Source organism: Lutra lutra, chromosome 14, assembly GCF_902655055.1.
Source record: "Lutra lutra chromosome 14, mLutLut1.2, whole genome shotgun sequence".
Classification (NCBI taxonomy): Eukaryota; Metazoa; Chordata; class Mammalia; order Carnivora; family Mustelidae; genus Lutra; species Lutra lutra.
The window spans coordinates 23,179,835-23,193,516 of NC_062291.1; the positions used below are offsets into that span (position 1 = coordinate 23,179,835).

The following is a 13,682-nucleotide window of genomic DNA, read 5'->3' on the forward strand; positions in this document are numbered from 1 at the left end:
AATAAGAACAGATTCCCCCTTCAAAAAAAAAAAAAATGTCTTTCTTCTTCATCCTTCCTCACTACTTCAGGAGGGCGTAAAAAAAGAACCCAAACAACCTCATGCTGTAGCAGAAACCGGTCAGTGTATTTCCCTAACAGAATATGGACGACACGAGCTTGTGTGACAGAGAGGCAGTTAAGTCTCACAACGGAGAAGTCTTTTGAGCGAATCCAAATAAAGATCAGCAAATACTGAGTCTAGTGTATCTTAAACGTCTGCGGGATATCCAGTAAAAACATCACAGAGGAGATTTGTGCCCAGGTAAGAATTGGGTGCCTTGAGAGGTAAGTAACAAAAGCGCATTTGAGATTTCAGTTCGAGATGACCAAACCTAACGTCTTCCTTTTGGCTTGTTATTTGGCAAGATACTCAATTTGGGAGATAGCTGAAGGGAACTTCCCGGCACTGAACTATAAGGCCATCTCCTTAGCTCCGAGTAGGAACTGAAAACCTTCCCAGCGCTTACAGTACTTCACTCTAAAAAAACCTCACAAGAAGAACCTCAGTCAAAGCTATTAATTACTATATTAATTGACACAAATTAAATTACTTTCCTTATTATTTTCTTTTTTCAGTAGGTTTAACTGAAACAAATAAATGTAAGAAAGACGACTCTTGCCAGGACGTTTAGTTAGCTTTTCAAACCCAAACAAGTTCCAACTGGGTTTGGATAAAACCCAGTATTCATGATGTACTTCCATCAAAATCTGAAAGCTTTCAAGTTTCCTTATTACTGATTTTTATGAAATGGCGTCTTTCTTATAAACCAAGTCAAATGTGGTTTGTTTCTTTAATGGTGTATTTGCTCTTTGGAGCTCCTGTCACTCCAAATACCAATAATGTATGGTTAACAGAACAATCTTTCATCAGAACCAAGTGATACTTTTAAAAGAAAACCCCTAAAATACGTACCTTTATTGAATAAGCCACCAAGCTTACTTTATACTTAACGCTTTTCATTTCGAAATAGGTTAATGAATCCCCAAATGGCCCAGGGCTTTGATAAGCAATACCATCAGGATGAGTTACAACAACTGTTTTCTGAGTGGAGCAAATACTCACACGCTCTCACACAACATTTCACGCACGTTACCTGGAGGCCCACTCGAATCCTTTTTGTTAAAGCCCCCTCTGGGAAAGAAGCCTGGACGAGGGGCACAGTGGTACTGCTCAGAATTCCGCCTTCGGGACCAATCTGGTTGCTTTCCTGCTTAATCCTCGAAACCACGGCAAAATACTGGGGGAAGTCCTTTGTGATAATCCTGCAGATCCGTTTCTTCCCTAGCTCTTCTGGGCTGTCAAGTTCTGAAAAGACAAATGAATGAAAAAGCCATGAGAGTAAGCCTATCTTAAGAGACCTTAAGATAAACTGATGTGTAATGTTGATAGCTAAAAACGACATATCCAGTAGTCTCAGCGGAGTTTCAAGGATGGAGAGAAAGTGACAGTGACTTTAAAAATAATATAAAGATTTGTAAAGATACTATAAAAGCTATTCATATATAGTATTGTAGAAAAGTGCTTCTACTGAAGAGGAAGGAACGTCTTCAAAAACTGAAATTTTACCTCCTATGAACAGAGCTCTCTACTCTTTAAGAAGAGAGACCTCCTTCTGTGATGACTTACAATAATATACCCTCAAACGGCCAAAGCAGGAGTGAGAAAAAGGCAGGGCCTCACAAGAAAGTAAGAACTTAAGGATGTCTAAAAGGCTCTAGAACTTTATTTGAAAGCCTCTTTAAGATATTGCCCAAATGATTAATATCATCATCTCCAATCTCTGTCTACCCACCGATAACCCTCATGCATCAAACCCAACCTATCCACAAATGGACACGTCTTTCCTTCTGTCCACTTCCAAACTTACTTCTTCCCCTTTGTCCTAACTCTGGTAACGGACTTAGTTTGTCTAGTTCTCCTGTCTAATAGTTCGACTCACTTTCCCGGATACTTCACATCGAAAGGTGGACGTCCAGCTGATTCCACGTGGCAATGGCTTGTTCTCTTGCCAGTCCCCGTCTGAGCCCTCTTTGCCTTGCCTGGATCACTGAGTCACCTCCTAACCATCTCCCTGCCACTCGCCTCTCCTTACTCCAACTCATCCCCTACAGTGCAGCCTGATGGGTCCTCTTCCAAAAGCCAGATTTTATAATGCTGGTCAGTTTAACTGAAAAAAATGGTTTCTAAAATCATATGAAATAATAGCCATTTGAGACTAGCCAAGAGTATTTGGGAAAAACAGCTTTGTGAGGGACAGTTTATCTTGAAAGATTTAAAAACTTATCTAGAAGTATCATAATAAAAGTTATATGGACAGACATATAAAAATTTAAGAAATATATATATAAGATTAGACAAATAATCAGAGGGATAAGAACAGAGCAAGAAATAGATTTAAATTTTTATATATAGACACACATACATGGTATATATGTAAGTCCATATATATCTATTTCTATATATTATATATTATGTATTTAAAATGAATATTTTAAAATCAAAGTCATATATTTAAACTTCAAATCAGTGGAGGAAAGAGGTCTTATTTAAGATGGCATTGACACAAATGAAAATCTATTTGCAGAACAGAGCTAAATCACGATATCTTAGTATATATAAATATAAATTCCCACTGGATAAGAGACTTAACTACTTAAAAAAATTAAAGTGTTACCATAAAACAATCAAGAGAATGTTTCAGCCATGGTTAGGAGAAATTTTTGTATTCAAAACTGGAAACTCAGAAGCCTAAAAGGTCGTTTTGACTATAAATACGTAAAGTTTTCCATGGCAAAAATAGCTTGAAAGACAAAAGGGAAATGAGAAAAGATAACAGCCACATTCAACACATAATGGATCAAAAGGCTCAATCCCCATGGCGGCTCCTGAGTTATCAGAGATGACAGATGAGCCAACAGAAAATGGCAAAATACTGTAAATGGGAGATTCACAAAAACTGAAAACTGGTCAGAAAAATATAAATTAAAAAGATCAAACTTGATAATTTGCATGGAAGTTCTGACTTAAACAAGATACGACATACATATTTGAGACCAGCCAAGGGTATTTTTGGAAAAATAAATTTGTAAGGCAGAACTGGAAGTATTATGATAAGACAGTTAGTTATATGGGGACATCATGGAGGTGAGGGAGGGAGAAGTTATTTTAACATGATGACCGGGAAACACGTCTCTGAAGAGGTAATAATAGGTGAAAAATGTGAGGGAAGGAGGGAGCCAGGCTGGTAGTGACTGATGGGTATAAAGCATATAAAGTGAGGAGAGAAGAAGATGCAGAGCGAAATGCATAGTCTGATCCTTTTCAGGGAAAAAATGTAATCTGCACATTTGTATATTTGTACAAGAGAAATTTGCAGAATTCTAAGCCCATTAGCAACGGGCCACTTGAGAGGGATAGGCAAAAGGGAGGTGAGTTTACATAGTTGGGGTGGATTTGTTACAAAATTAAGGGAAAATTCCCACATTTCAGAGAGGGATGTTGGTTTTGTTTTGGTTGTTACTCATAACAGCCCCCTCTCCTCAAACCTCTGAAACATACAGTATACGTCCTACCGTTTTTTAAGTATGAACATGTTTGCCTCCTTCATCATAGGACTGAGATCACGGCTTATTCCGAACTAGCAATTTATAAAAAGGTAAGGTGGATGGTTAGATAGATGGATCAGTGACATTTTCTCATTTTATAGATTAACCATCAAACTCTGAGGTGGAAACACCAAATTAATTGGCAAATGGGAGAAACAGGGTTCCTCCCATAATGGAATGAAACTAGAATTTGGCCCATTTTGTTTCATGACCATCTGCTTCTCCTCTGCTCCGTCCAAAACCAAATGTTGTGTTCTTAGTGAAAGAAAATAAAACAAAGGCAAATAATTAAAAAAAAAAAGGTTACTATAGAAAGACAAGAAGGAAACAAAGATTTGCTCAGGAAAATATTCTACGGACGTTTTCACCTATTCAGCAATTGACAAAATCAAAGTTTTCCATACAGAGCAGATGTATTTCCCTCCCCATGGTTTGTCTTATTTTAAAAAGTCTGAGTTCCCAGAGTTCATAATTCACACTGCATAATTCACTACCAGAACCGAGAGAGTTCTGATCATTTGTTTCAGTTGCTGTGTAACCCATCAGCCTCAGCTAAGCAGACGTTTTTGTTTTTTTACCTCAGCCTCAAACTTATGATTATCTTCTCCTTTAGAAATAGTTTCAGACTCCACAGAGTGCAAGCAGTTTAGGAAGATGCTGCTGCAAAATTACATCCTTCAAACAAGACAAATTTCCTGACTCTGTGTGTAACAAGCCACGTATCCTGTGAATATGATATTTCCTCAACATCAGTCTGCACCTACCAGGGGCAGGGAGGCACCTTCTGAGGAACTTGGAGCAATACATCCTTCTTAGCTGTATGTGTGTGTGTGTATGTGTGCGCGCGCGCGCATGTGTGTGAGTGTTGTATGTACAATTGTGCAGAGTTAAGGGGGAGACAGCTGTATCGCCCCTGGAAACTCTAATAGCTAAGGACTGTGAAGAGTGGCCCCTTTGTGTCATGGGGGCACCCAGGCCACACCTCTGCTCTGTTGCCTTTGATAAAGCATTAAAAACACTGCAAATATAAAGTGAGCATGTCCATCTCAGAGACAGCAGATTGAGTGGGAAGTGGAGAAGCTTGGGGTTCTAACTCCACACTTGACTTCTAATGTCTTTTAGGATTTTCCAGTGGTTCTGGGACACTCTGTGTTGTACCCACTCTATTTTAAACCTTCTAGCAATTTCTCTGTCACCATTAAAATTTACATAATTATTGATCTTCAATGATGTCTTTCAACAGTTTTTTTTTTTTTTAAAGATTTATTTATTTATTTAAGAGAGAGCAAGCTCATGAGCAGATGGGAGAGGGAGAGAATCTCAAGGAGACTTGGAGCTCCACACGGGGCTCAATCCCACAACCCATGAGATCACGACCTGAGCCGAAACCAAGAGTCCGACGCTTAAATGACCCACCCAGGAGCCCCTTTTAACAGGTATTTTATTAACGGGTATTTTAAAGATAAGCCTCAGTCCAAAGAAGCAACTATTGTGTGAATTTCGGACATTGGAATCCCTCAGCACCATTCTTTAAACAGTGGGATACACACATCGCCGCCTTCTACTCAGATTCCCAGGCCTCTGCCTGATGAAATGGAGAAATACCTTCCCTCAACAAGGTTACATTCTGTTTCTATGTGTACTTATTTTTAACTTTTTTCTGAGAATAGAAGTCAATACAAATGTAAAAATTACAAAAAAGTATTGGTTTATAAGAAGCATAATCTCTTTAACAACTAGAGTGGAAGGCTGGGCTATTATGCACGGGGAAAGCTGCGTAAGTAAGACAATGATGGAGACAGCAGGGAAACGTGCAAGGCAAGAGCACGAAGGGAAAACCAGGCAGTAAGATTACTATGGAGTTCTTGCGACCTGAAGACCTATCACAAGATCTTACTGGTTTCGTACAGGAGAAAGGGTAAATAAATGATATATTCATACTATGGAATACTGTGCAGTATCAAAAAGAATGGGGTAGAAGCGTACATTTTAATATGTAAATCTCCAGCCCATATTAAATGGAAAGGTTGCAAAAAAAAAAATGTGATCACAATCAACTAATCCCATCTTTACATGTCTCTGTACAAATTCATACAATTCATACAAAATTTCGGGGAAGGGGAAAGAAGAGGAAAATTATAATGACTGTATACTTGTGTATTACTACATGGGTAAGAATACTAAGAATACTAATACTAAGAATACTAATAGTATTTAATAGTATGATGTACATAAATATAATAAATGATATAGCAGAGTATTAACACTTTATAGATTCAACTCAAGCAATTTTTTCTCTATTTCTCGCTTTAAAAAAAGGAAACTGAAACAGAGTCATGAAATGATCTTAGCTGTGTGTTTCAGGTAACTAACAACCCAGCTGACTAGGGGAGCCTGCAGGAGGGATGAAAGCTCTTTACACTCAGCTACTGGGAAACCCTGACCCCCGGCCACATCCTCCATCATGACCACCTTATCACGAGGATTTTTATTCTATTTATAATTTTGATAAACTATTAATGTATATTAAAATCAGATTTTCTTTTCAGAAAATGTGAAGTGACCAGTTAAATTACACTAAATTAACTGATGTCTGATTGATTGAGGCCTGGTACATTGTAGGTATTCAACTAGTATCCACTAAACAAAGACCTCAGTGGGAATCAATGAGACTCACACTTTTTGTACCAAAGAACCACATAATTCTTTAAATCTTGGTTTAAAATATATGTAGTTGTAGAGACCGGTTACTGTTTGCTCTTTTAATAGTTTTTTTTTTAATTGTATGTAGAAAGTGACTCTTGTTTTCCTACTTTTTAATTCACAGTAAATATTATTACATCCATGTATTTATAAGAGAAAGTACTGTTGACTTAATGGATGTTTACTCAAAGGGTGTCAAAAACTTAGAAGAATATAAAACTCTTCTGGAAGTTCTATGTTGCAAACTACAAAGGTATGTCAGAAAAGTCAGACTTCCAGGCAAACAGTGATAAAGTCTGATAATATAAAAATGAACAATGCCAATATTCTTTCCAGGACTGAATTTATTTGTATTCAGATTTTAAAATGGTTTATTACTTACGTCAGAAAGCAGGAATGTATTACCAAGGATCTTTGCTTTGCTCCCACTCTTGACTTAGATAAACCCAAAAAAATATTCTACAAATGTGATACCTGTGTCCCATTCATCCCCAAAGGGAACCCAGTTTGTGTGTGCCCAAACTGGCTAGATTATGAGCAACACCAGCGATATCTATTAAAGGCACAGATTCCCAGCCTTCTCTTGTGGAGATTCTGACTTGGTAGGCAAGGGTAGGGGAGGAGGGCACCTGGAAAGCTACTTTTCGCACTCAATTCAGGAGACTTTCTGACTTGATACATGCAGGAGGTGAAGTCTTAGTAGACTCTCACCAGTATCTGTCCTTAAAAACTCAGAACCCAAATTATTAAAAACATGACAAGAGGGTCCTATGAAAAACATCTCAAGGATGGTTCACTGTGAGAAGAAAAGCTTATGGGGCAATAATATCCATTAGTTTTAAATGGCTTTGCTTTTTAAAAAAATTTTTCTATACCCTTTGGTAGCTATAGAATTAAAGAAGAAAATGACATAAAAATAGAGAGCTTCTTACCTGGGGTAATTGATAATGCCATAGACTACAAAAAGACCCTGAATCCCCTTCTGTTTAATCTGCTACTGTTTTCACAAGAAAATAAGATTAAAGAGAAAAGAAAGAGGTACATCTGAAACAGGTAGTTTTGGTCAGGCGGAATGTTAAAATTTACACTTACTGAATGTCTACTTTGTGGCAGGTGAGTTACTATTTCGCCCACATAGCAGTTGGTAAAGAGGATGTCTAAAGTTCCAAGAAAGGAAGTGACTTGCCCAAAGTGACCTGTCTGCTTTAGAGCTTAGAAGCTAGGTCCAGGAAGAGGGTTGGGGAGAAGGGGTGAAGTCACACAGACATGAACTTCACCCACTATATAACACAGTGTCTTTGCAGACCAGCTAGCACAGGGGTGGTGGCTGATAAGTGGATGAGTAATGGACAGATACACAGATATCCTGGTCTAGAAGGTGACATGGCTTCTTACTAGCCCACTCTATAAGCAGAAAGCCCTGATTATAGTGGCATTTTCTGCTGTGCAAGAAATGGAAGCTAATGTCCTATAGTTTCCTTAACTCACTGATTAATGATAAATTTCTTAAGCACCTTGTAACTCATTTGGTTTCTTTATAGGCAAAAAGTGGAGCAGCTCTCTCTGTAACTGAGATTTTGCAACAGAGCAATAAGAATAAAAAAAATGCTTTGCAAATATAAATGGTTATGGAGATCATAATACAATGAAGCATAAATAAAAGGACAGAAATATGTTCCCACTAAATGAGTTAATCTTTCAAATGATCATCCTTGATCAGCTTTGCCTCACCTTACCTGCACGTGATTAAATGTCTGAATAACTTGCTCAAATGGGACCATGGTTCTTTTTCTTATACCAAATTTGTTTTCTGAAGGCTGTTTGTGAGTGTGAAGGTCAGGTTTGAGTGTGAATAGCCTAAAGAAGGAATACAACCTTAAGTCTTCACAAAGGATGATTTCTATACCGACTGTTCGATTTCTCTCTCTTTTTTTTTTTTTTTAAGATTTTATTTATTTATTTGACAGAGATCACAAACAGGCAGAGAGGTGGGCAGAGAGAAGGGAAGGGAAGCAGGCTCCCCGCTCAGCAGAGAGCCCAATGCAGGGCTCGATCCCATGACTCTGGGAGTGGACGGCAGAAGCTTTAACTCACTGAGCCACCCAGGTGCCCTACAGTTCAGTTTCTAGTTAGGTGAATATTCTGTGCAGCTTGCTCCTCTAAAGAGGAGTATTTGATAAGGGAGTGAGGAAAAATGGAGTCCTAGAATGTTAGAATTTAAAAGGGCGAGCTAGTCAGTCTAGGTCTGTGGAAGTCAGTAGAGACAGGTGCCTTGGGTTCAGATCCAACCCTCAACCAGTGAGCTTGGAACTTTGGACAAGTTCCTGACCTTTAAAGCTTATGTTTCTTATCTCTAAGCTGAGGACAAGAAAAGTTTCCTCTGGGGTAGATAAATCATAGAAAACCACTAGCACAATCCTATTCACATAATAATTTAGGTTACATATTCTTTCCAAGGTCACACAGTTCTGGAGTAGAGAAGAACCAGAAAACCACTCTGTGGCAGATCTAAGGTTGGATTAAAACAAAACAAACCCCCATATTACCTTATCTGTGTATTTCTACAGTATATAAATATATAAAAATTAAAAAAACATGTTACAGTAACTCTGTATTTCTACAGCATATAAATCTTGATATCATTTTAATTTCATTCCATTTTTCAAAAGAAAATTTCACCAATTACAGAAAATTAAGTATAAGAATTTATAAATTAATTGGGGGAAATGAAGGAAATAAAAAACAAGTCTGTATCATTCAACACTGGCTATCGAATATGTGGAAGAGGAGCACTTATAATATTGTCACTCAAATATTTCAGAAAATTGCGGACATTCACTTCCATGGAATTCAAGTTCAGCTTCATCTGAATATGCAAATTTTGTAAGAAGCCTGTCCAAGATGTTGCAGGAAAAAAAGCCCAAAACCAAGTGGTACAACTGACCCTTCTTCCTTAATGTAAACATAATAGAAATCTTTTCAATTTTGATCAACTTTTATTTTGAAATAATTATAGAGTCATGGAAAGTTGCAAAGAGTACAGAGAGGTCTCATGCACATCTATAATTTGAATAATTTTTTAAAAAGATTTAATGTATTTATTAGAGAAGGAGACAGAGAGCCAGGGAAGGACCAGAAGAAGGAGAAAGAGAATCCCTAGCGCTGCACGTATGGGGCTCAATCCCAGGACCCTGAAATCATGCATGACCTGAGCTGAAACCAAGAGCCAGACGCTCAACTGACTGAGCCACCCAGGCGCCCCTACAATCTTAGTAACTTAACTTATATTCTATTCGGTTCTGGCATCTGCTTTATGTCTGCCTGGATCAGCATTATTTTACATCTTTAACTATGCAAGAAGATGCAACATCTTCATTACTCAGATTTGTACAATGTATTGAGTGTTAATGATGAAGCATGTCTAGAAACAATGATGTATCTATGTGTTTTCCCCTCCAGTTTTAGCAATCTATATAATTTCTGACAATCCTATTTCTTAAAAGTATTTTTTTTTCTTAAAAGTATTTTTAAGCGAATTTCTAATTATTTGCCCTTTCCCTGCCACCCAGTCCTCCTCTCCTCATTTGGCTGTATCCCTTCCTTTAGAAAGTTGCATTCTTTCTTGGGTATGGGTCACTGAATTATTAAGAAAATGTATTGTTGAAAGTGGGGACAGATGCCTGGATACAAAGCATTTATGTTTCCATTCATTCAACATGGTGAGATGACAGTCCTGTGCTTAAGAGCTGTCCCAGGCACTGGCCATATGGCTGTCAACAAGTTAGAGCCAGTCCCTCTCCACAGGGACTTCACAGCATATCAAGGAAGATAGCAAAATTCAAAGTTGCTTGTTACAGAAGATGACCAGCCAGGTGTCGTGGCCATATTTACCAGGTGGATCTCACTCACTCTGGGGTTTAGGGAAGGCCTTCTGGGAGAGAAGTCAGGGAGCGGGTGTCTGGTCATGTCAGAATAATCATTCCAAGGTTTTTCTCCAGGATTGCAGAAACCTTACATTCTCTGCATCTGCTTCTCTAGGTGTATTTTCCAGGAAAATGTTCTTTCATATTTGCTTACTTTTCCACTTAGGTAAATAAAAAAGCATGGCTTTCAGGCAATTAGCTCCCTTATGTCACTTTCTTCAACCTTTTGTTTAAACCACTACTAGTATATCCAGGAAGACAAACCATATAATCCTGCGTTCAAAATCGGGATCATATATAATGTTTGAAAGCTGAACACCATAAATCAGTAACAGTGTGTCCAGCAGATACAGAAACACACTGAACTCCAGGGGGCCTAGACTTGCTGTGTCTGGCATACTGGCCTCCAGCCACATCCGCACTGAATTAGTAAGGCTTACACTCAATCTCTCAGACTTGCTTCCTTGTCCTCAGAAAGCTAAGAGCCCCCTTCTGTCTGACATGTGGGTCAGGGGTTTGACGTCATTGTTTGGACGCACAAATGTTTCATAAAGACATGTAAATGCCGGCAAGTTCACATACACAGGCATCCATAAAACCACCATTATGAATGCTCATTTGCTTTGGTCCCATTCTGATTTCCTGGCCAGTCGGTGTGGGAAACTGTTCTAGCACGGGTTCCTTTCCTTTTGCAACATGGTAGTGGTCATGCAACTGACTTAAACTGAATTTCATGGCCACAGATAGAAAGTCAGTCAGTATTTTGTCATGGTTTACCGGACACTATTTTGTATGCACTGCTCCCCCCGCCCGTAACACAATTTTGATTTGGTTAAGTTCAATTTTACTTTTTCCCTCAGCATTTTTCAAGTTTGTTAAGAGATCTGTCCAACAGATGGTGCTGTGTACAACATTAAGCTAGGCATTTCACTTCTCGTGGCTCAGCTATTGCTAAAATCGGGACTTGAGGCTTTAAGGTTACTCTTTGTCTCCTGGCTGATAAATTAAAAACAAGTTCAACCGAGATGAACCAAAATAGCAATTTTTAACTGAGAAGTATGTATTTTCTGTAGTTACTGTTGCTACAGTTAGATAATAAATTGTGGGAAATTTGTTTTCTGGTAACATAACATTATAGCTATCAATTTCTCTTTCCTGCTCCAATTTACAAAAAGAAATAACATAATTATTTCATCTGAAGTATTATTTTAAACTTTCACTCGGTCTCATGGGAAAGTGAAGCAACAGCAAGGAAACATTTTCCTGGCATTTGTAGCATTGTTTGGGGACCTTCACCCATACTTGATTCCAATACAGTGGTTGGGGTTTTTAAATAACAGCATAATCCTTATATCCTCAAAGCTTTCTTGTGATGCTTAGGTAGCAATGATCTTGATTTTAAAACCTAATAAATGTGGCTACATGAGTCTACACACTGTCCAGAGGAGCACTATCTAAAAAAATATATAATGCAAGCCACATTTGTAATTTTAAGTATCCTTTTTTTTTTTTAAGATTTTTATTTATTTATTTGACAGACAGAGATCAAAAGTAGGCAGACAGGCAGGCAGAGAGAGAGAGGAGGAAGCAGGCTCCCCGCTGAGCAGACAGCCCGATGCGGGACTCGATCCCAGGACTCTGGGATCATGACCTGAGCCGAAGGCAGAGGCTTAACCCACTGTGCCACCCAGGTGCCCCTATAATTTTAAACATCCTTATAGCCACACTGGAAAAATAAAAAGGAACAGATAAAATTAATTTTAATACTATTTTTTATTTAGCCCAGAATATCTAAAATATTGCCACTTCAACATGTAACTAATGTAAAAATTATTAATCAGGTACAGATTTGTGGGGTGGGATATACTTTGTATATCTGCTGTGTTTTCTACTCACAGCACATCTCTGTGTATAGTTCCGTGTGCTCTGAGCCACACGCAGCTAGTGGTGACCATAGTGACGGTGCAGGACGGGAGCATTTCTCGAGCTCTGCAATTCTGAGAACTCCAAGGATGAGGGATTCTTCTGCTAATCAATACTCCCAGTTCCAGCAAAATCACAAACTACAAAACACCCCTTGGGATCTAACACTGGAGGCACAATTTTAAACACGTTCAACGGAACTCCATGAGCTTAATTAACTGAAGATTTTAAACAAACTCATTACAAAGTGGATTCAACTTGGTGCACTTTAAAGATGGTGTTTTGGGGGGAGCAGAATGAATATTTTGTGTGTTGCACTATCTTTTTCTCAGCAGAGACATGACAAGTGCTTGAACAAGACCCATGTCTGGTGCCAAAGAGGAAAGTTGTTCCTGCCACGTGATATCCTAGCGGTAACAGCAGGTTCGTCATACCCAGACCACCTGTCTTCTGTCATTCTAGCCTCTTACTTCAGTAGGAGCTTTGCTAACACACCTGCTTCATTAGCGTAAACATCAATACGCTTTTGTCTCTGGGCTCACCAGTGGCAGAAATAAATCTTAATTCCACTGTATTTTGCAATGACAGTTATTTCCTGAATGCATCTCATCTCCTTTTGAGTCACAGAAGAACTAAGATGGTACCTTGATGAGTCACAGAAATTTTAAATAGCAGCTAACATTTATGTAACATTTTTACTCCACACAGAACACTTTCAGAGACATCCTTCGTTTGAGAACACAGAAAGGCGAAGGAGTATTACAGAGAAACAGCTAAATTTGGAGGCAGAAGTCTGGATTTTAGAAGTCTAGATCTAGATCTTTTTATATTTCCTGACTGGGTGGTGGTGATGGGGAGGTGAGAACCAGGACCAGGGCCTCGGCTAGCCTTATGTGACCTGGAAGAGGGAGCCACGGGGGCAGACACGGCCTTGCCGGTAAATGACTTGGGAACATTAGGTTAAGAGACTTTGTCCTGCAGCCACTGTTGGAGCAGATGGCTCAGGAGGAGAAGAGTCAGGATTTTAGCTCCGACCTGCTCTCCTGCACAACTGTACGTAGCAGCAGCAATGAATCCTAACACAGACTGAACGGTTCTCATGTATCGGACCTTGGGTGAAGAACTTTACATACATTAGCTTGTCACTTTCCCCTTGGTTCTCTGTGAGGGACCCTCACTTTACAGACTGAAACTAAAGTTTAGGGAGATTGCGTGCTTGGTTAGGGTCGCACCAGGTCAGGATGGGAATTCCAGTCTACAGGATGTCCACAGATCCTGATCCTAACCACATTACACTGGGAAAATTATCTTCCTCCTCGAACCTGTCTTGCTCTGAAGTTGCTCTGACTACCGAGTTATTCTAACTCCTCAATTCTAACTACTAAATTGTGCATTTGGAAAGGCTTTGCATGTTTTGAAATACAACAGAACCATAACCTCATTTTCATGATTGTGTTTAGTCAAAATCTGTTATCAAAATATGGGT

The 13,682-nt window shown here is 38.8% G+C and overlaps 1 protein-coding gene across 4 annotated transcripts in view; it reads right to left on the bottom strand.

Moving 5' to 3' along the window:
- The window catches only part of ANK3 (ankyrin 3), a 675,546-nt gene that overhangs the window by 54,726 nt on the left and 607,138 nt on the right, over nucleotides 1–13,682 (bottom strand). For all 4 annotated transcript variants that reach the window (XM_047703614.1, XM_047703616.1, XM_047703615.1 and 1 more), the window contains one exon: nucleotides 1,136–1,347. In XM_047703614.1, coding sequence (XP_047559570.1) covers nucleotides 1,136–1,347 — 212 coding nt within the window. The remainder of the gene's footprint in view (nucleotides 1–1,135; nucleotides 1,348–13,682) is intronic.